Raw genomic sequence first — 23,765 nt, forward strand, 5'->3', positions numbered from 1 at the left:
CTGACAAATTTGTCTCTGCCTGTAGGGAATGTGTGGATATGGCAACTTTTATATTTTGAATCAAGAGTTCAGAGCATGCTAGTTAGGAATAGTCTTTAAATAATATTAATATTGCTAAGAGTTTTTTGGACAGTCCTTTATACTTACTAAGGATTATTTCCTTCAGTTTATTTTATGATATCATTTCTGATGTTTGGATGAATAACATTATTATGTCAGCATTGGACTCCAGCCTCCATGGTGTTTCATTTCAGGCTGAAAAGGATAGACTGCAGCCACTTGCAGCAGGAGATTTATCAGACTCTTCATGGAAGTCCCAGAGCCGAGCACGTGGCCATATTTGGTAATGCTGACCCAGCCCAGAAGGGAGAGTGGACCAGGATCCTCAGCAGGAACTGCAGTGTTTCAGTAAGGAGAGAAATACACATTCTCACCAAAGCTCACTTTCCTCTTTCACTTACTAAGATTAAAACTAGCCCTGTTTCCGTAGTTGATTTGGTGATCATAGAAAAAAGATAATATGGTTGTCATAAAAGAATATAAGAAATCATGCCCATTTGAAGTCATTATTTCAGGTTAGGTTTATATTTATACTTAACTTTCCTTAGTTAGAGAAAAATTTGAAGGTAGGAAGTCTAGCGATTGGTCTGTGGTTCAAAATCAACCTTACTTATAATGAGAGAAAAATAAACTAAATATATTTCACATATATTTCAAATATTCTCTTATATTCTTGAATTTTTGGTCAGCACAGATTCTCTCTTTGAGGTTGAAATTGTGTTCCTTGTGTTGTTATAAAAATTTGCATTTTTACATTTATATTTTTAACAGGGTAAAAATTCAAACCATGTAGAATAGTATAAATGAAAAGTAAAAACTGCAGTACCCACTGCCCCTGAAGAAATCTCATTTAGCTGATTCTGTTTTTACTTTTTCTGGTGGCCACTACATCAGTGCTCAGTAGGTGTACCTCTTGATTCCAGTCTTAGGTAAAACAGGGAAATCTGTGTGTGTCTAACTAAAATAAAGAAATCTGTCTTCTTCCTCTTTTGCCTACCCCCTACCTCCTAGCTTTAATCAACTGATCCTTTAATTTTATTTCCTTTCACTTAAACTTTTTATTTGTTTATTTTTCTGTATAAGTAATAGTTACACTTGGCTCAGAATTCCAAAAGTACAAAATAAAACTCTCTCTCAGACAGCTCTTCCCTTCCACAGAGGCAAATGAAGTTACTAGTTTCTTTCCTTCCTGAGATATTGCATGCTCACACAAGTAAATACTCATATTCTTTTTTTTATCCAGATGACATAATATCAGAAACACTGCTCTGCACTTTGTTTTTTTTCACTTGATCTTCAGAGTTTGTTTCATATCAGTATATAATAAGCTTCCTCATTCTTTGTATGGTATAGTTGCATATGATTCCATTATATGGGTGAACCATTATTTAGCCAGTTTTACTGGTGAGCATTCAGGTTGTTTCAGCCTTTTGCTATTATACACAGTGTGACATTTTATAACCCGGTTCAGGCACCATTTCATACATGTGAAAATAAGCCTATGTGATAAATCCTAGAAGTAGAATTGCTAGATCAAAAGGTATATGCATTTAAATTTTTAATAAATATTGCCAACTTATTTCCCATACAGGTTGTACCAATTTACAGTCCCATTATCCATCTATGAGATGGCCTGTTACCCCATACTCTCCTCAACACTGAGTTATCAAACTTTTAATCTTTGCTTTTCTAGTAAGTGAAAACCAGCATCCCATTGTAGTTTTATTTTTCTTAATATAAGTAAGGTTTAGTATCTTGACATATAGTTGAATAATTTGTCGTAACATATAGTTGTAACAATTCTTCACTATGATCTATATATATCTCTTGCCCATTTTTATTGAATTACTGGTCTTATGATTTGTAGAAAATCTGTGTGTGTTTGAGAAATCAGCCCTTTTCTGTTGTATGATTTGTAGATATTCTTTTTCCAGTTTATTTGTCTTTTGACTTTGTTTATGGCTTTTATGCCATGCAGAAATTGATTTTCATATTTGAGATTTATCAACCTTTTTTTTCTTTTTTAACTTTTGAATTTTGGTTCAGACTTTGAAAGGCCTTTCCCCTTAGAGGTTATTTTTAAAGTGCCCTCTTTCCCTTTCTCAACACTATTATGACTTTATTCCTTGTATACTTCTTCCTTTTAATGAGACTTGGGGGATAAGTAGATACATGTGCTTGATCCAGCCTTTGGGCAACTGCAGTCAAATTGGGTCCTCTTAAACCTTATACAGCCATACCAAGGGAGCATGGTTTTGGGTAATACATGGCTGAGTACAGAAAAGGGATGGTTAGTGACAAGGATTGAGATTATAGTGGAACTACTCAATTATTCTTAAGCCTATATACATTTTTAAATCACATTTTTGAAGAATACTTGATAACATGGAAAATTTTTCCTAATGTAGATAGAATAAATGAAAGGAAAAGTATTTTAAAATATTTGGAACAAACACGTGAAAAGATGTTCAACATCATTAGCCATTAAGGAAATGCAAAACCCCAAGGAGATACTACTTTATAATTTTTAAAATGGTATGGCTGTAATTTTGAAAATGGACAATAACAAGTGTTGACAAGAATATGGAGAAATTGGAACCCTCAGACATTGTTGGTGGGACGGCAAAATGGTGGAGCCAGTTTGGAAAAAAGTTTGACAATTCCTTAATAAATTAAACGTAAACATGGTCTGTCTTCCACTATTCCTAATTTAGACATGTTATTGCCTATATCTGAGCCTTACTTTAAAAATTATGGAGTTGGAAAAGCACAGGCATATTTGAGGATAGTGTGTATCTGCTAAGTTATAGTAACCTCCTGATTTATGTCCTCACTTCCATCAATCCTTCCTGCATTCTTGGAATTAATCCTCCTGGGGTCAGACTGCTTGGTTAGACTTCATAATATAACCTTGAAATGTCCTTCCTTAATCTTTTCACTGTTCCTGTGTTTAAATCTTTTGCTTCAGTCAGGTGCTTTGCTCAAGGCCAGTGCCTCACACATGCCTGGCACATAGGAGACACTCAGTAACTATTCTGCTTGATCAGTGACTGTCCCTTAATGGCATCATGTGCTGTTCTAGTTGCATACCATTTTATATGCCATCTCTCTCCCTAAATTTTCCTTTAAACACCGTTTCTTCCAGTCACATATTACTCATCCCAGTTCCACAAAGCCATCCTCAACCAGAAATGGCTGTTTCTTCTTCTGGCATTCCACAATACTGACTGCACCACTCACTGCACACTTCTTATACTCATTGTACATGGGCTCATGTTTTATTAATCTCTATATTAGTATTTCCATTTTAGAATACTAATTTTTTAAGATGATGGACAATAATATGGCCTATTATGAACTTTTGTGTCCTTTCTCTAAGCCACATTGCCTTCTCTGTTATTGTGTAATGTTTAAGAAACAATGGCTACTTAATGCATGATAAATAACTATGGGCAACCATCAGCAATTGAAGCAAATGCTTCTTTACCCTTTTGCAGGCTGTGCATTGTACTTCCTGCTGTGTCATACCAGTTTCCCTGGAGATCCAGATATTGTGGGCATATGTAGGCCTCCAGTCCAACCCACAAGCTCATGTGTCAGGAGCCCGATTCCTTTACCAGTGCCAACCCATACAGGTAAGTCATGACTCATAAAGGACCACCAAGGCTTGCAAAGCCTAGATTGTCTTATCAGCTGTTTGATGACCAGATCATTTTTTAACTTCTGAGAGCCAATTTATACCAGCCAATGTTTGGTTAGAATGAGCTGACACAATTAACTTTTAAGTCCAACCACCCTGCCTGGTTACTGAAATTAACATGTTTTCGTGTAAAATACAATCTATATCCCCTTTTTTCCCCATTTTTTTTTTCATGACTATAGTATAGGTTAGTTTCTTTTAAATTATCATACCAGTATTACTACACTGGTCGATTCAACCACAGAAAAGATTTTCAATAACTGTGTATTCACTGTGACAGTCACATGCTTATTAGAGTCTCTGGGCCTGTTGGTTGCTGTTACAGTTACTACTGTGGCTAATTTGTAGTCATCAATCCTTGGTTGACTGCACTCCATTGATATACATTTTTTTTGGTGGCACCACGTGGCTTGTGGGATCTTAGTTGCCCGACCAGGGATCAGACCTGTACCCCCTGCAGTGGAAGTGCAGAATCCTAAACACTGGACTGCCAGGAAATACCCTAAAATAAATGATTTTAATATGTAGTAAACATATACCTGTTGTTTATGATGTGCCTTAAGACAGCTTTAGCATCTGCCTTGGTTTTAGAACCTAACTCTTAGCTTTAGAAGTTCAAAAACAGAAATCATTAGGTCCTGGTGAACTGATTCATGCATGAACTTACTAACTTTTACTGGAAATTAAAACTAATTGAAGGGAGGGAGGGAATATGGGGATATGTGTATAAAAACAGATGCTTGAACTTGGTGTACCCCCCAAAAAATAATAAATAAAAAAAAAAACTAATTGAAATTATTACCTGTAAGTCATTGCATTTACCTCCCAGAAAAGAAACTAGAGATTATACTTAAGTCAGAAGTGAAATACCTTTAGCTCCTCCCTCACAACTGAGTTGCGCGCCGTAGCTCTCTATGCCTGTAAATGTGTTAAAACTCAGGTTACCATAAACTGTGTTAATGAGAACATTCCATTCTCTCTGTGTTGGTTTACTGAATAAAATAGAACTCTTTCTATAAGACTCATTTAATGTTACAGATACTGCACTGAATCTATTGTTTTATTTTTATGAACTGTATCTTTATTTATGAATACCTGTGTAGTTTGGGAGAATACCTACAGGGCTGTTTTTATTTTCCTGAATCTCTGGCTCTCTTAGGCATTGAAGCTACCCAGTGCCTCTTTCTTGTCCAGGTATTTATTTATTTATTTAGTTATTGGCCGCATTGGGTCTTTGTTGCTGTGCTCAGACTTTCTGTAGTTGCGGAGAGTGGGGATTACTCTTCATTGCAGTGTGCGGGCTTCTTATTGCAGTGGCTTCTCTTGCCATGCATGGGCTCTAGGCACATGGGCTTAAGTAGTTACAGCACATGGGCTCACTAGTTGTGCCTCGCGGGCTCTAGAGCACAGGCTCAGTAGTTTGTGGCACGCGGGCATAGTTGCTCGGTGGCATGTGGGATCTTCCCAGACCAGGGCTCAAACCCATGTCCCCTGCATTGGCAGGCGGATCCTTAACCACTGTGCCACCAGGGAAGCCCTTGTTTAGCTATTTTTAATCATTATATTTTTCTAGTATTTAGTATAGGTTAGCTTTTCATGTTAGTCTACCCCCTCTACAAAATCACACTTACAGTTATTTAAGTCTAACTGTCCTAAGTTGTTGAGAATTGAGAATTTCAGCTGCACTTCATTCATGCGTAACTGAAGACATAGTATCTGTTCCAATGATGGAGCAAAAATTAACTCTGTTGAATTTATTGAGGGGTGGTATGGGATATACCAAATCATGTGCCTTTACTTAGAATGATTTAAAGGATTTGCAAAGGTAATTTTGACTATACAAAAATGTTCATTTTAGGAGCAGACTTGAGACGCTCACTTCCATGAAAGATGCTATGCCCCTGTAAAAGTAAATGGAGTTATGAATCAGTAGTGTCATATCACAAAAAGTTAAGCAAATGCAAATACTTCTTTCTATAATAGACAGTTTTATCATCTGTACTGAAATATTTTTTTACTGTAGTCTTGAATAGAAAATTTCTCCTAAAGTCACATAAACATACTCATTTTTTCTTTTTGCATTTATGCTGATTTTTTGGCCTTAACCTTATTCATACAGGCTTGTCTTCTCAGGACTTCCTGTGAAATTTTTTTTCATCATAGCAAGAGCCTATTCAAAGAAAGCTAGTGTACATGTTCCAAAGTGTCTAAAGTAGAAAGAGGAGGAGTTACGTTGCTGACGGTATATCTTCTGCAGTTCTTCTCCCTACCCTGCTAGCCACCCTTCGAAAGGTCGTAGTTGACAGTGGTCTCACCCAGGCTGTGTCAGTCAGCTTAGTGTGTCTAAGTAATGGCATAAAACTAAAGCTGGGTGGCAGACTAGCAGCCTGTGGCCTTTTTAGCCTGTAGACTTGTTTTGTTTGGCTCACAGCGTTTTTTTTTTTTTTAAATTGTGTCAACGTTTAAAAATCAAGAAATTTTACCTTAACATCTAAATCTGCGACTTCTCTTGAAAATCTGGTGATAGAGATCCTACATTCCTGCATGGCATAAAATCTGCCGCTGAATGATGATTTCCACTAATAGAGTACCCAATTCACACAGCCTACACCTGCCCACCCTTAGCTGTCCCACTTCTCTCATTCAGGTTATCTGCTTAGGTCAGTAGGCATTTGTGTTTTTGCACCTTGAAATGAAGATAGGTTGAATTTTGAACTGAACTGTCTGAATAACTTTCCATTGTATAAATGTAGCTTTAGAAACAATTTAAATTCCTCTCACTATCAAAAATAAAGTAGCGGGCTTCCTAGGTGGCGCAGTGGTTAAGAATCTGCCTGCCAATGCAGAGGTCACGGGTTTGATCCCAGCTCCAGGAAGATCCCACATGCCGCGGAGCAACTAAGCCTGTGTGCCAAAAAATAAAAAAAAAAAAATAAAAAAAAAATAAAAAAAAAAAAAGTAGCAAAATTTTAAGGAATGTTCCCAAGAACAAATTACAAAATAGGGTAGAATTTAAGTAAAACACTGTATAGACTTCCCTGTCTTCATGTATGATAATAATAATAGCAAAACATTTATTGAACATTTACTATGTGACAGGCAGCGGTAATATTTTTTATAAGTGTTTTTTAATAGGTATTGAATTCTCACAACAAACCCATGAAGCTGCTTATGTTTTTGTACTAATTGGGCCTTTAAAGTGATCTTTAAGTTTGGGGCCTGGTAAAATACATCATGTCTTCTGTCTGAATATAAACTTTTTTTTAATTTAAAAAAGAAAATACAGGATCAAGGCACTGAACCTTTCTAGAATTATATATTTATTTCTATCTTTAAGTGGATCATAAATGACCTATTGCCTGACATTGAGGGTGATAATTAAGAGCATGGGCATTGAGTCAGACAGACCTAGGCCCTAATCAAGTTATTTTATTTCTCTAAATATAATTACTGTCATCTTTAAAATGGAGATTAATAATAATACTTCATTAGGTTGTACAGATTAAATGAGATTGTAAAATGAAACATTTAGCACATGCCCTGGCACATGGCAAATACTCAGTAAATATCGCTCATCATGTCATCATTATTATTTTATTATCATACCTTTTTTGGTTCCAAATTTCCGTATATGAGAGTGAGTCAAAAATTATCCACACTCTGGCTGTAGAATTTATTTTAATTAACTTTTAGAAAACACAAATACATCATTTTTGACATAGTCTCCTTGCTCTTCAATACATTTTGTCCATCTGTCAACCAGCTTTCGTATTCCCTCATTAAAAAATGTTTTAGGCTGAGCCGTGAGCCACGAATGCACCGCTGTCTTCACTTTTTTATCAGAAGTGAATCTTCATCCTCATAAGGCTGCCTGCAGGGACCAAACAGGTGAAAGTCCGATGGAGCAAGATCAGGACTATAGGGAGGATGCTTTAACACCTCAAAACAAAGTTTTTTGCAGAGTGTCAACGGTGTGGGCAGAAGTGTGCAGAAGTGCATTGTCACGCAAGATCACATTGCCCTTGGATAACAGTCCTCTGCGTTCAATCCGAAGTTTAGGGTTCAGCCCTTCAATGAGCATCTACTGTAATGAGCACTGCTGATTGTTGAACCTTTGAGCCATGGCTGATTTGCAAATGATGTGCCACAATAATCCACTGTCGCTTGTCTATTCGGCAGAATCATTTCAGGTGTATGCTCAATGTTGTCATCAGCCATGGATGTGGATGGGTGTCCGGCTCCTTCTTGATGGCTAACACTTGTGTGACCTTCCTTGAACTTCTCTATCCATTCATACACACTTCTTCACAACAAAACACTTTCTCCATACTGTGCACAAAGTCTTCGATAAATAAAGGTACCAGGTACACCCTCAGGCCACAAAAAACGAATCACTGCATACTGCTTTTCTTTTGAGCACATCACAGGTGGGGCATCCATTTTTGCTCACACGGCAGTTACAAATGAACTGATATAACACATTCACACCTATACAGCAGTGACTGGGGAGACAGAAGCCTTGAACAGAAAGCACTGATAAGACAATGTGGCCAACAGACATTTTAATGTAACTGGAGTGGGGATAATTTTTTTCTTAATATTTTATTTTTTTTTAAGAACTTTAAGTGAGATACAGTTAACATACAATAAACTGCATATATTTAGAGTGTACAATTTGGTATCCCAGTCTCCCAGTTCATTCCCCCCTAACCCTCAAGTGGGGATAATTTTTGACTCACCCTCGTAAGGACCATATCAAGTAGGTTTAAAGCAAAACACAAAAGAGATAAGCAGGCATTAGAGCAGTGTTCTTCAACCTTTGTTGGCTATCATCCATGGTAAGAAATATATGTTACATCACAACCTAGCTTATAGCACATACATATATAAAACAAATAAAATTTTTTAAAAAACATTTTTATGCAGTGTGCTCTGTGATATTGTCTATTCTGTTGTAGTTTATTGTGTTTTTTTTCTTAATGCTAGACACTAGTGGGTCACAATTTGCAATTTGAAAATTTTTAGAGAGTATATCTCTGCCTACATTTCAAAGCTAAATATATTGTTTGTTAATAAATGCCTTTTATTCATTATATTGGGTTGGCCAAAAAAATTCATTTCGGGTTATTCTGTAAGATGTTATGGAAAAACCCAAATGAACCTTTTGACCAACCTAGTATTTGAAAGTTAGCAGTGTTTATACCTCAATAAATAGCATATGCTAGAAAAACTGCTATCTAGCTATCAGTCTGTTTTAGTGGTTCTAATTTTATGGACCCTATTGAGAATCTGTTGAAAGTTATTTACTTACTGGTAAAATGCACACACACACACAACATTCTTTACATAGTTTCAAGGGAATTATTGATTTCTTGAAACCAGGCTAAGAACCTCTGCCACAGTCTCTTAATTAAACAGGCAGTATACTAGGAAAGGTAAAGAACATTAAACAAAATAAGAATAATTCAGAATTAGATTTTTTGAAATAATTGCTACGAAAGAAAGGACTAGGAAGTGGCTGAATTGGTGTTAAAAAAGAAAAAAACAGTTCTGTTTCTCGTTTCTGTTGATGTGTTGGAGAATATCAAATGACCTCTCTTCTGAGAAGGGGCAACAATAACACCACCAATGGACTTGATTGCTGTGACAGTCAGTAAAATTTCTGTCACTGAAGTCTTTCTTTTTCAAGGATCAGTCAACCACTATTTGCCTCTCTCTTGATGAATGATTAGACTATGGAAGTACTCTGCCCCTTTCTGTGGTTCTTAATAGCCTGTATAGAACCTTACCTAGTTTACTGGGTTGTTTTGTTATCTTATTACCTCCTTTTTTTTTTAAAGAACTTTCTAAAGTTATGCTCCTTGTTGCATATGTTAAAATATATATATAAAATATATAACCACTTGAGATCTCGCCCTGATACATCATGTTTAGCAGCATCTGCTCTTTAACATATTCATTCTCTTTGACTCATTTGAAAATCTTGATAACTTCACTGACATCTTTAAAATAAGTGCGGGAATTAAAATTTTTTCATTGGTTTCTCCCTCAAATGTATGTTTTCCCCCAAGAAAATATGGAGAAATAATGTGTATGTTATCTGGAAAATATTATATATAAATAATCCATTAGTTATTTTTCAGAAATTATTATTATTCTTAATTTTACTGTGTTTAAATCACTAGTTCTCCTAAAATCATAGTGTTAATACCAGATATCAGCTAACTTCTGAAAAATCATGTACTTATATGAGGAAAAATTACCTTTGCATGGGCCTTTACAATATGCTTTATAGTTAAATAAGTTCTAACAATCATAATAGATACCGCCATATCTAATTGTATTAGATTAAAAGAGATTCATGAATGTAACAAGCAGAGGCAGTCCGTGTCTTTGCATTGGATTCTGATTTGCACAAACAGTTGTAAAGTATATTTTGCGATAGTTGAGGAAACTTAAATATAGACTATTTTTTTATTAAATTTTTTATTTTTTTATTTTTTTACAATAAACTGCATATATTTAGGGTGTACAATTTGGTATCCCAATCTCCCAATTCATTCCTCCCCCAACCCTCCCCGCTTTCCCCACAAATATGGACTGTATTTTAGATAGAAATATTATTAATGTGAAAAAGTAGAGGCTCTTTTTTTTAAAGTAGATTATAAAACACCCTGTACAGTATAATCCCATGTAGTTAAAAATGCATATATCAATGTTTGTGTGCACAGATAAAGACATAAATGTTAATAGTGGTATTCTTAGTGATAGAAATACAGTGTTTTTATATCTTTTATTTATCATTATTTAGCTTTTTACAGTATAATTTAGTGCTTTTGTAATAATTAAACTTTCTCAAAGTCACTAGGAAAACATCTAAAAATAACTAAATGTTATTTTTGGGAATTCCCTGGTAGTCCAGTGGTTAGGACTCTGCACTTTCACTGCCAAGGGTGTAGGTTCAATCCCTGGTCAGGGAACTAAGATCCCGCAAGCAGCACAGAGCGGCCAAAAACAAATAATAATAATAATAATTAGATGTTATTTTAAAGATGAATTTATTCAGTTTCATTTACAGTAGCATGAAAAAACATAAAACATGTAGGAACAAATTTAGCAAAAAGAATGTAAAACCTCTTCACTATAGAACACTACTGAGAGAGATTACAGGAGACCTAAATAAATGGAGTGATATACCATGAGCATTTGCACTCATTTGTGCAAAAAAGGACCTTTATTGTGTGCCTCCCCTGTGCTAAGTATCATGCTTAGTGCTAGGTTTAGTGTGGTAAACAAGATAGACTTCATCCACCCTCATGGAAGGTGTGAAGCAATGCCAAGGTGAGGTTTGGAACACTGTTATGGAAATTATCCAGGATATGCTAATAGCTGGGCTCAGAGGTGAGGGCTGCAGGAAGTAGACAGAGTTCAGGAAATTTAAAAGTATCACAGATAGGACTTGATTGCTTGGATGCAGAGTTTGAGGGAGCAAATGAGGCAAGGATGATGGATAGGTTTTTGGTTTGGGCATTTCATTCAGTTCTTTTATATCTTACATGTGATAGCCTGTTGACTACCAAATGTAATCATACTTTTTGCAGTAACCCTTGTATTTTTCATATCCCCTCTCCGCCACCACCACCCTTTTTAAAATTTGGTAGGTATTCTGATGTTTTTCTTCCTTTTTTGTCTTGTTTGTTTTGGAAGGCTGCCCTCAAGCTACTGGAATCCACTTTACCTGTCAAGTGCCTGGAAATATACATCTCCCAGATGGCCCTTAACTAATGACATAAGGGCACAGGAATATGAAAGCTCACCTCCCTTGCCTTGGGTTGGGAGCACACAAGTTGTTGGGACTGTAAAGCCTACATTATAGCTCAGAATTGCCCTGCAGATTAGGCTAATGCTACAAAGTGGATAATATATCAAGTTAATTAATAATTGTATAATTTATCAAAATTAATATGTAAACATTTTTAAAGTCAAAAAATGCTAGGAAAAAGGATCTAACAAAAAATAAAATCCCATATCCCCCCGTGCTCCAGAAATTAACCTATTTAACTCTTTTACTCTTTCTTGCTGGTATTTGCCTCAGTTTCTAAGCAATCTCATACTCAGTTATCTCTTTAATTTAGAGTTTATATAGTCTGTTGACGTCCTAGTTTGGTAGGTGAGTTTAGCTTTGTTACTCTCCTCCTACCCCTCCCACCAGCTCTCCCAATGTAGTTATATCAAAATGTTTTTATTAAGTCAATATGCAGCGTATCATCATTATGATCATATATTCATGCTGAGCCAAGTAATTAAATTTTTGTGAAATGTTTTATTATTCCTAAAATTAATAATTACCTCATATTTCATTTCTTTAGTTTTCTTTGAGCTAATGACTAAAACTTCTCACATACTCCAATAGCTCTATAAAATTTCTCTCATTGCAGTTTTCCAAACAGCTGAACTTGCCAATAGTGTTACTTGTTCTACTTTTCCTATGTGTTTTCTTCATGGAGACCTCCATAATCTGATGTAAAATGGACTACTTACTGCCCAGCAGTTGTTATGGAACTTTCCCTTACTGCCATCTTAGAGATTCCCCTTGCTTCCTACTTGTGTTAGAGTTGCTGTTAACTAGACATTACTTTTTCATTTTTCTTGGCTTATCCTCTTGTTTCGGTGGAGCTCAAATTCTAATAACATCTTTGAAGAAAGGAGCATGTAAAATACATTTTTTTTTTTAGTTCACATATCTGAAGATAACTTCATTCAACCACCATCGTCATCATTGTCATGATGCGTAGTTGCTCACTTGGCTAGGTGTAGAATTCTAGATTGAAAATGATTTTCACTCACAACTTTGAAAGCGTGCTTCTCATTTCCAATACTGCTGTTTAGAAGCCATTTTAAGATATTATTTTTACCCCTAGTAAAATATCTGAAGCTTCCACAATATTAGGCCTTGGGTAGTTTTTTTTCCTTCATTCATCATACCAAACAATTTGTGGGATTTTTTACTCTTTAAAATTCAGTGCTGATAAATTTCAATTATTAATATATGTTTAATAATTTCCTCCCCACTATTTTCTGTTCTTTCTTTTTGGAACTCCTGTTAATCTGTTATAGGATCACTAGGTTGATTCTCTAATTTGTTCTTTTATATTGTCTATCTCTTTATCTTTTTGTTCTTTCTAGAAGAGTTCCTCAACTTTGTCCTTTAGTCTTTTTACTGAATTTATTTTGGCTATCACATTTTTAATATCTGCGAGCTCTCTCTTATTCTGTTTCTTTTCATAATACCCTTTTCTCATATATTTTTAAGATATTAACAGTTTTTCGTCTTCATCTTTAATCTCTGTTTCCCCTGAGTTTATTTATTCTGTTCATTTGGTATAGTTTTTCTCTTTAACATGAGAAGCTTCTCCCACTTACCTGGTAATCTCTATCTATCCAAAATAAGAGTAAGGTGCTAAGCTGATTTTCAAGCTCTGTGATCATGAGTGAGACTTCTTGACTTGAGGGCTTCACTGTAGGGTGGTTAGGTGCAGCACCTTTGAGGGTTGTAGGACTGCCAGATGGCAGTATCTTTTTGTTGGGACTGTTAATTTTCTCCAGAAAAAACCCTCCTGGCTCCTGACTGAAGGCTATGTGTATAAGACCATCTCTCAGCATTGTGAAGCCAGACTGGGGGAAGGGATTTCATTATACAGAGTAATTTCCCTATTTTTAGTTCCATACCTCACTCTGTCCTTTTCTATTGTCTAGTGTCCCTAAATCTAGAATTTCTCTGGTTTAAATTTTCCAGTCTCCTGTTAAGATAGGAAGGGTGGTTGTCTGATTGCATTGAGGAGGGTGTCATTCAGTAACCATTTTCTGTCCCTGTCTTATCCCTGCTTCCCTGTTATCTCCTATTACTGAGTCTTTCAGGGTTCTACACAGATCTTCTTCTAGTCTCTGAATGCTTTTAGGTTTGGCCTTCTTCCATCTGTGAAACCTTGCTTCCATCTATTTTCTTTCTTTTTTTTTTATAAATTCTATTTAATTTTCTTTATTATTTATTTATTTTATTGGCTGTGTTGGGTCTTTTTTGCTGCGTGTGGGCTTTCTTTTTAGTTGTAGTGAGTGGGGGCTACTCTTCGTTGTGGTATGTGGGCTCCTCATTGCCGTGGCTTCTCTTGTTGTGGAGCACAGGCTCTGGGCACTTGGGCTTCAGTAGTTGCAGCACATGGGCTCAATAGTTGTGGCTCACGGGCTCTAAAGCACAGGCTCAATAGTTGTGGCGCACAGGCTTAGTTGCTCCGCAGCATGTAGGATCTTCCTGGAGCAGGGATCGAACCCGTGTCTCCTGCATTGGCAGGCGGATTCTCAACCACTGTGCCACCTAGGAAGCCACCTCCATCTGTTTTCTGTGTTCACATATTATGATATCTCTCCATTTCAGTGAAGATGGAGTTTTGTATCTGTTTCTTATTGTGTTGGAATGGTTTTAAGATATATAGAGAGAAGATGTGTCATAAATTGCCATCCTAAATTCAAGTCTAGTAATAGCTCTTGATGAGCCTATATCCTGAGTCTGAAAAACAAAAAACAAACAAACGAAAAACCACCTCAATTCAAAGAAAGTTTACCATGTTGGATTTTCCAGCCATTGAAATACCACTGTAGACTTAAATGTGTGTGTGTGTATATGCGTATATATATGTTTATTTGAGTAGACATGGGCCTAAAGATTGCCTTCTTGAGCTCATAGCTATCTTAGATGTCAGTTTTCAGTATAGGCTGACCTCCAGGCTCCAGAAGTTCCCTGATTTTGGAGTTTGCAGGGGCTAATGACACTTTTCCCTACCTGAGCTTGAACCAATTAAATCAAAATATCAGCTTTATCACTAATAAACGCTAGGTGGGTGGATATGGCTTGGGTGTGCAGCAATGAGCTTCCTAATGTAAAACTACACTCTTCCATTATGAGACCACTACCCCAGTTCTAACCACAACTCCTGAGACTGCTTGTGGGCAGTTTAAAATTTGCCCTCCCCCTAAAGGCTCTGAAATGAGTCAGAACAGCACATTAATTAAATCAACTCTTAGACAACACTGAACCCAAGGCTGAAAATTCATTCCCTATTCTATTTCCCATCCCAAAGTATTTCTAGCCATCCCGGCTGATATAGCTCATGAGGCTTTCTGCAATGAGGTTAAATAACAATATTAACATATTTCAATTAATGTCAACTGCAAAGATTTGCTCCAAAAATTGAATATATATCCTCTCCCCATCATAAAGTTCTTAGGGAAAAACTAAAATCCTAACAGGAAACCTTTTTGTAAGTTAAAGTCTAAAGAAAGTATATTACTTATTCTTAAGTAATAAACTCCTCCCCATTCTCTTCTTCTCGTTAGTCTCAGCCAGTCTTCAATGCCTGGCTGGAATCAGGATACCCTCAGCATCTTCAGCCTAAGCTGGCTGTACTTGGAAAGTGTGTGGGTCTTTCAGTGCCACAGAAGTTACATTAGTTCTTTGCCAAGTCCCACATGAGCTTCACTGCTAAAAAAAAAAAAAAATCCAAAGAGTTAGTATGACATGCAAGATTATCACAGCACTGGCCTCACATTCATTTATTTTAAAAAAGTCTGTGGAAGGGTATACCAAACAAAATTATGTTCCCAGAGCCTGATATTTACTGTTTCCAGAGACCACAGCACAGATAATATGTGGCATCTAAGTGAAGGAAGGTAGATGAGGAAAACCTTGATTTCTGATTCAACAAGATAGTTATTTTCTGTCAACCTATAATCAATGGTTTGCCTGGTGAACAGAATCAGAGCAAAGAGAATTCAGTTTAAACATGATTCCAGTCATCAGGCTGCAACCATATCTACCCAAAGCTATATCTATTAGATCAGATACTTGAATCAGCTTAACAAGGTCCCTTTTCCTGGGAGCATCTTTTTCATTTGACTTGAATTGGTGGGTGGTTGGGAGGATCCTTTCTAACCCTGAGATTCTGTGAGTCTGATGGTTTTTTTAATCTACAGTACTGAGTTCTTTGCTTTTTCCATGAAGTTTCACATTTCTTTCTACAACTGAAGAAGGAATAGAATTGCTGCTACTACTACTTACACTAGTACATGTGTACTGTTTCAGAGCCTGGAGCCTTCTGGGACCTGATATGGTAGAACTGCTAAGCACATAACAGCAGCAGTTTCTACCTGATAAGGTAGAGCTACTAAACATGTAACAGAAGCAGTGGCTTCTCTGATATCAGGCAGCTCTCCAAGTGGGGGAAGTTGAAGTCAGTCTTTTGGTAGGTGTAACTGTTCACAGTTCTGGTGTCCTCAGCTGTTGCTGAGAAATTAATTTCCTTGTGTCTCAGAAAGAGAACTACATAGGACCAATATGAGAGAAAGGTGAGAAAGGTCTGTCTTGCAGCAGTTTGTTTTGGGTCTTTATTCAGGGAAGTAATAATAACAAATTGGAGGGCTATTTGAATGGGTACCAAGCACTGACCTGTCATGGACATTCTTGCTGCAGGATTCCCAACAAGAAACAGAAGTACCTTTGACAACTGTTGTGACCTTTGTGGACATTACCCAGAAGCCAGAGCCTCCAAGAGGCCAACCCAGAATGGACTGGAAATTGCCTTTCGACTTCTTCTTTCCCTTCAAAATGGCATTCAGCAGAGGAGTAGACTCTCAAAAAGGCTCAGCCTCTCCCATTCTTATCCTGTGTCTCTTACTACTTGGAGTTCTTAACCTAGAAACTAAGTGAAAAAAAGGAGAAAAAGCAGATTTCAGTTTTCCCTGTGGGAAGTTCTGAGGCAGCCTGCTTATCTTGGCTAAACAGATCCTCACCTGCTCATGATCAGAGAAGAGCATTTAGGAAAACAGAGGACCTCACTGAAGGAGTGGAATTGCTGGGCGATATAGTAACTTTATGTTTGATTTATTGAGGAACTGCCAAACTACTTTCCAAACTGGCTGCACCACCAGCAGTATACGAGGGTTCCAATTTCTCCACATCCTTGCCAACATTTGTTATTGTTTTTATTTTAGCCATCCTGATGGGTGTGAAATGGTATCTCATTGTGATCTACCATGCCTTTTTAAACTATGGTGTATGAGATCTTACACCAGAAATTAGCACATCTGCTCTTCCAAGGCAGGAATACCCCAAGTATTCTTTTCTGCTCTACCCCTCTGCTAGTTTGATTAGCTTGTAAGCCTAGTTTCCAATTACAAAGCTGCTTAACAGCTTAGATAAGATGTTATGGTGATCTTATCTCCAATCACTCCCCTGTAACAGACCTTCGAGAAACATTTTTTTAAATCATCTAGAGAAGAATGCAGTCTTCTTCCCTCCCTTTATTTATACAGGAGGTCTCTTACTGCGTGAGGTTTCTGTTGTAATCATGTATTTAATTTAAGAAGCAATGTGCAATTTGGATGGATTGAAATTGAAATCCCAGCCAGCCTGTTGCAGGTGTGGAGAAACAGGTACTTGAATACTTTTAGTGAGAATATAAACTGGTAGAAACTTGGAGAGAACAGCAAATAGCTATTTAATATGTATCAAAAGCCTTAAATATGTTCATAAACTTTAACCCAAGAATTCCACTTATTAGACATTATGGAGTGGGGGGAATGTCCAACAGTAGGGGAGTAGTTGAATATGTATCCATAGATTGGAATGTTGTACAGTCACTGAAAATTGAGTAGACCTGTCTTTATGGCCATAAGAAAATATTCATGATCTATTTTTAAGTGAATAAAACAGGCTACAAAATAGTACATATGCTTTATGGGCCTATTTTTGTAAAACAAAAAATATTTATACACATGTACTTAGACAAACAAACGCCTGGAAGGCTAACATGTCTAAAATGGGAATTTTTTTAATAATAAGCATTTCTGATTTTTATAATCAGAGAAAATAAAACTCTGTTTTAAAGAAAATATTTGTTCTCCAGAAGAACCTCCCTGTTTATTGTATATAGGAATGTTCATTGTTTATGAGTAACTTCCCATTTCTATTGGTATATTTTGGGATTCTGGGCCTGTCTTTGGCATTCTGGGCCTTTAAAAGCAGGGGTTCCTAAAGGCCAGTCACATCATAATCTGGGGTTCTTTAAAAATGCTGATTCCTGGGCCTTGTATCCAGAGTTTCTAATTCACTGGGGGCTCAAAGAATCTGTATCTTTTAAAAGCCTTCCTGGTGCTTCTGATGTTCAGCCTGGTTTGTGACACTACAAAGTTATATTGCATAGTCTGGCTGAAACTGGTTTAAGTGTCCTGATATTGCCAATTTACATAACAAGTCTACCGGCCTAGCCGACTCCCTTTTCTCTGAGAATGCCCATCACACAGAGCTCTGCTGTGTTGGGGTTACCTACATGACCTCTTCTCTCCCTGCCACAGCTGACTAGACCAAAAATGGAGGCCTGGACCAAGTTAGGCCAGTAAGATTTTTCTCTCTAGGAATATGAAACTAGGACCAAGTCTAAAAGGGCTGAGGAAGCCATTTTCTACCAAATGTTCACCAATGAAGAGTGTATCTTAAAAGGAGAAAAAAAGAAGCAGATTGCAGACAGAAGTGTAAATAGGAAACCCAGAGATGGAGGAAATTCTTGGTTCCCAGCTTCCAGTTCCTCTTATGAGATCCAATTTTACCTTCTGCTCTTGGAAACTATAAGTTACTCTTTTAGTAAATTGTTTTGCTTGAATGAGTTTCTGTTACTAACAATGAAAGAACTTGAGACTAAGATAACTTTAACCTAGTACTCTATGGCAGGTAAGAAGCAGTCCTCAGTCCTGCATTCTTATAGTCCGGTTCTAAATAGTCCGCTTCCTATGTGACTTTCTGGATATGTCCAGCCCTATTCCCACTTGCTGAGACAAAAGTTAAATCCCTCCAATCAAAACAGAATCACTTTTTCTTTTCAAGTTACATGCAGGAAAGATACCATGGCTGTATTATTTCCTTGATTTCTTTTTCTTTGTTGCTTGCTTCCTTTTTTTCTTTTTTTTTCTTTTTTTTTTGGTTATATTCATTAGTTTATTTTCTATTTCCTTGATTTCTATACAAAGGCAAACTAGATTATAATTCTGGTATTTGATTTTTCCTAACCCACAGTCACACATCCCATTCCTTTCTCTTTATTGGTGGAATAGAATATTAATAGTAAAACAATAATGAAAATAAATAAAAAATATTTGGACAATGTTAAAGGATTTTCATATTTGATCTTAACAATGCTACAGGCTAATATATGTAGAATATACTACCTAGAATATAGGCAAGTATAGAAGATAGACAAGGGCAGTATAATTAACACATTGCTTATTTGAGAAAACTAAGCCCAAAGAAATTAAATTCATTCATTTATCAAATATTTATTGGCTATTATGTGCCAGGAATATACTTCCCTGCTCTCAGGAGCTTATATTCTAGCAGAGAAGGCAGGAAAGCAATTAACATAAGGTGATGTGTGGATTAAGGATGCATTAAGAACAGAACAGGACTCCCTGAGAAGAGAAAGCCTATGTCCCTAATGGCTTTAGATATACCCACAGTTACCTATTTTGTTCTAAGTTCATAGTGAGAATCTTAAAAGCTCAAGTACCCAAGGAAACTACTGGAGGACAATTTTACTTCTTTTGTATCCCCTACCCTACTTTAAATCCAAATTGCTCAAAACTTAACACGTGTTCAGTGTTCTCATTCTTCACCCAAAAGAACGGCTCCCCTCATCTATTTCCTAACACAGTGTTGCAGCAGTACCAGATTTGCAAGTACCCCTGGTTGTCTCTCACCCTCCCACTTTCAAGCAGTGAGTGAGGTCAGCCCTCCCTCCTTATGCTCCCTGCCCCCTGCTGGAGCCTTTTCCCAGCCATCATTTCTTACTTGGGCCTTACTAACCAAGCCCACAGCTTGTACCCTGTCTCTACTGATTTCAGACACACAAATCTGATCATGCTACCCCAGTACTTTAAAGCTCATGGTTCTCGACTTCCTAGGTGGCACAGTGGTTAAGAATCCACCTGCCAATGCAGGTGACACGGGTTAATCCCTGCTCCAGGAAGATCCCACATGCCATGGGACAACTAAGCCTGTGTGCCATAACTATTGAGCCTGCGTGCTAGAGCCCATGAGCCACAACAGTTGAGCCCGTGTGCCACAACTACTGAAGCCCATGAGCCTAGAGCCCGTGCTCTGCAACAAGGAGCCACCACAATGAAGAGTAGCCCCTGCTCGCTGCAACTAGAGAAAGCCTGTGCACAATGAAGACCCAATGCAGCCAATAAATAAATATAAAAGTCATGGTTCTCTAACTTTGAAGATGGTAAAATTCAAAACCTTTAGCATGGCACAGAAATTTTGCAAGGTGCCCCTCCCCCACCAAACACCTATCACGTACCACATGCAGCCTCTCCTCATAGGGTGTCTCATGCCTCTGCATATTCCATTCCCTCTTCCTCCTATGATCCTGCCCCCCTCTTCCAGGTGAACTACTTACTTCTCCTCCTTCAAAGCACAATTCGAATATCTACTCTTTTCAAAGCCTTGCCTGTTGTGTCCCTGGGCACCCCCTCCTCTAACATTGATCACATAGTGCTGTAATCTTTTGCTCACCTATCTGTCTTACCATAGGCTATGAACTGGTCTAGGGAGGTGACGACGTCTTCCTCCAAACCTAGGGAATGCCTGATATATAAAATGGCCAACGTTTAAAGAATGAGGGAATGAATAACGGGCTCAGCAATGTTCTCGGGGGCAGCTACACAAGGGACAAGATGCCTTCCTCGTCACCGACCTCCACCCAAGGGCTTTGCCCACCCCAACCCCCTACGTGCCCAGAGTGCCCAGCACTACATCTGTGCATATGCAGGAACGTGCCCTTTGAGGAAAACACAGCAAGTAGAAAAGAGGGAGAGAGTCTGAGCTCTAATTTTAAGGGTAGATCCACATTCACCTTTGGAACGGTTTCAATTGTCAGGGATTAAATACAACTACTTTAAAATACTGTACAGTCGTCTCACCAATGCCCTTGCTGAACCTGAGTTGGACTGGGACACTTGGGGAAACCTCCAGGCGACTAGAGGGCAAATCATTTTATCGCAGTGTCAAAATATTTCCATTTAGACAGCAGAAGTTTGCCTGGAGTGTGGTGGGATCCTCCAATACGTGTACATTGATCCAACCTATTGATATTTCTGAGGTATGCTTGCGATATAATGATCAACATTGACAAACACACCGTATGGGAGCTACCAGCAGCTAAGGGATCCGGGCATCTTTTCTGCCTCCCTGGAAGGCCCTATGGGCGACCCTTTTCAACGCCAATCCCCGTCTGCGCCTGGGGACGTGGACAGACAACCCAGAGCGCTCCAGCCCCGCCCCCCATCGTCAGCCAGGCCTCGGCGGGCGGGGCTCGCCACGTGGAGCGCAGCGCGATTCTCAGAAGGCGCCTACGCCACTGCCGCGGCGCAGCTCCGGGTCCGCGCGTCGCCCCGCGGCAACAGCGGAGGCCCAGCGGCCTAGGTTTACTCCAACGCAGCTGACGTAACGTCATCTTGCGGGACGTGGAAGGAAGAAAACGGCGAGTAAGCCGGCGCCGGAATCCGCCGGCGGGGAGAGAGGGCCGGACGGCAGGGCCGGGCGGCTGCGGTGAGGTAGGTATGGGCCGGCGGCCGGGATGGCGGGGACGGTGGCGGGAATGGCGAGGCGCCCGTGTTTCCGCGGGGGCTGAGGCGAGGGAAGGTGTGCGCGCCGGGGCGCGCGGCCGGAGCAGGTGCAGGGTGGCGGGGTCGGGCCCGCGAGTGAGTGTGTCCGAGCGGAGGGATGGCGGCCGGCTGGGCCTCCCAGAGAGCGCGGCACCGCCGTATGCCCGGGCGCCGAGGCCCAGGCGCTGCGGGGGTGCGGGCACCCGGGCTCCCTGGCTGCCCTCGGATACACCCAAACGCAGGAACTGATCCATGCGGAGGCTTGAAGACCCAGCGGAGCCCTTCTCCCCCCAGGCGTCCAGAACCCGCTTCCAGTGCTCCTGCACGGGTGGTGGGGTTTCATCCTGTTTGTAACTGTCCGCAGCCGACCCTCAGGGGCCTGTGTGTGCAGTCTCTCGAGGCCCGCCTGGGCTTTTGTGCTCCGCTCTTCAAAACCATCCCCCCGCCCCCAGCCGCCCGAGAGCTCGCTCGCGACCGCCTTTTGCAGCGTGGCAAATGGTCTGTGAGTAGTTCTTCCCTGGCACATCAAGGCAGACCCAGATCCACCCCCCTCCCCCATCACCTTTCTCTGCTCTGGAAGCGGTGAGGTTTATCATTGGGTCATGGTCTCTAAGTGGTGAACCATATACCAAGCCTGTATTTCTGGGCGACGTTTGTTGAGACTAAAGTTCAGTTCTCTGTTCATGTAAGTAAGATAAGGGCTTTCTGTTTAAAACGTGTAAAGAGGTACTTGAGAAATGTCCTGAATCAAAACATGGAAACTTTTCATTTGGTGACGTGGAGTCTAGACAGACACACATACTCTTTGCTCCCTGGATTTAGCTGTCTTGCTCTTTGAGGGCATAATAAATTCTGGTAGGATGAACTGTCCTTTGCAGTGAGGGAGGGGTCAGTCAGGAGGGGAGAGGCCAGGAGGCCTGGTTTCTAGATCAGCCTTCAACCTGATAACTTACGTTAAACATTCAGAGCTTTCAGTTATTAATAGATAAGAGAGAGGTAAATAGTCCATAAGTATAATTTATGATTATGCCTGTCCATCAGAGGATGTGAAATTCTTTGTGCCTGTGACACGTTCTGAAAGAAATAAAGCAATGGTTGTAAGATATCATTAGTGCCTAAAAGACAGACGGAGACAGCAGTGTTTATTGAGCATCTCTTGTACCCAGGCATTCCATGCATTCTCTCACAATAATTCCATGAAGTCCTTACCATTATTGTCTGTGGTGTACACATGAGGAAACTGAGACTTAGAAAGATTGGAAGGCACGCAGCTAGCAATTGCAAAGCTTGAACCTAAATCTCTCCAACTCCAAAGTTCTTTTTTCCCATGTTTACCATGCTGACAGTGGAAAGTTTATGATCCAGCTGGGAAAATCAGCAGTAGCCCATGAACCAGTCAGAAACTAACCTGTAGGATTATATCCAACTTTGAACGCTGGAGTTGCTGGGGAAAGTTTGTGCAGGAGATAGAATTAGAATTTTAGTGTCACTATTTAATTATTTTACCCTTTTGACTTTTCTAGGGTTATTTTGGAGAATTCATCTGTAAATAATAGTTTAGCAACAATTACTGAAGGAATTTGTATAAGCAGCAAACAGATCATAGGCGTCTATGCTTCAGTGTTATGCAAATAATTTTCTCTTGGGACCTTCATATTGTCACAAACACAAGTCAACAAAGACAGCACTTAACACTTTCTATTGCCTATTAGATGCCATATCTTTTACAACAGATGTATCCTGCCAGTCTCTTCTCTCTTCTTTCTGTACCTTTGTGCAGTATAAATTGAAGAGCATTAACCATTCTTTGTTTCTCTTCACTGTGGGGCAAAATGCTAGTCCTTCGAGGCATGTTTAAACACGTTGAGGCATATTTAAGAGGGTTGGAATATATCTACCAATGTGTAGGGCAAAAGTTAAAAAGAGGCCCACAAGCGAAGAAGGCGCACTGTTTTTCTTATCTTGTGAAAACAACCATGTCCCTGTAGTGTAAGAGCTGCAATAATGAATGGCGTATTCACTGTATTTATATATATATGGGAAGAAGTCCATCTTGTGAAAATCACCATGTCCCTGTAGTATAAGAGCTGCTAAATGAATGGCATCTTTTCTGTGTTTTTATACACACACACACACATATACATACATATATATGGGAAGAAGCCCCTACCTTTTTGTGCAATTAACTAACCTAAAACCTCAAATTTGACCTACAGTGAGAAAATGTCCACAACCACTATGTTTTCAGCTCTGAGATTTCTAGCTGTGTACTCATCCTTCATGAGATGTGCCC

General features: G+C 38.9%; 2 protein-coding genes across 10 annotated transcripts in view; both read left to right on the top strand.

Moving 5' to 3' along the window:
• Positions 1–19,434, top strand: part of TCTN3 (tectonic family member 3) — a 29,575-nt gene extending 10,141 nt beyond the window's left edge. For 5 of the 6 annotated variants that reach the window (XM_057736367.1, XM_057736368.1, XM_057736370.1 and 2 more), the window contains 3 exons: positions 255–408; positions 3,558–3,695; positions 16,284–19,434. In XM_057736367.1, coding sequence (XP_057592350.1) covers positions 255–408; positions 3,558–3,695; positions 16,284–16,520 — 529 coding nt within the window. In that variant the 3' untranslated portion in view covers positions 16,521–19,434. Of the gene's footprint in view, positions 1–254; positions 409–3,557; positions 3,696–11,467; positions 12,306–16,283 lie in introns of those variants that run through there. The other variant, XM_057736369.1, reaches the window with a different exon arrangement.
• A 1,824-nt stretch (positions 19,435–21,258) lies between these two features.
• ALDH18A1 (aldehyde dehydrogenase 18 family member A1) overlaps positions 21,259–23,765 on the top strand; it is a 43,073-nt gene continuing 40,566 nt past the window's right edge. Inside the window, exon 1 of one of the 4 annotated variants that reach the window (XM_057736055.1) lies at positions 21,259–21,421. The gene's annotated coding sequence lies outside the window, so the exon portion shown is untranslated. Of the gene's footprint in view, positions 21,422–21,883; positions 21,975–23,765 lie in introns of those variants that run through there. The other 3 variants (XM_057736054.1, XM_057736052.1, XM_057736053.1) reach the window with 3 other exon arrangements.

This window comes from Hippopotamus amphibius, chromosome 5 (genome assembly GCF_030028045.1).
Source record: "Hippopotamus amphibius kiboko isolate mHipAmp2 chromosome 5, mHipAmp2.hap2, whole genome shotgun sequence".
Lineage (NCBI taxonomy): Eukaryota > Metazoa > Chordata > Mammalia > Artiodactyla > Hippopotamidae > Hippopotamus > Hippopotamus amphibius.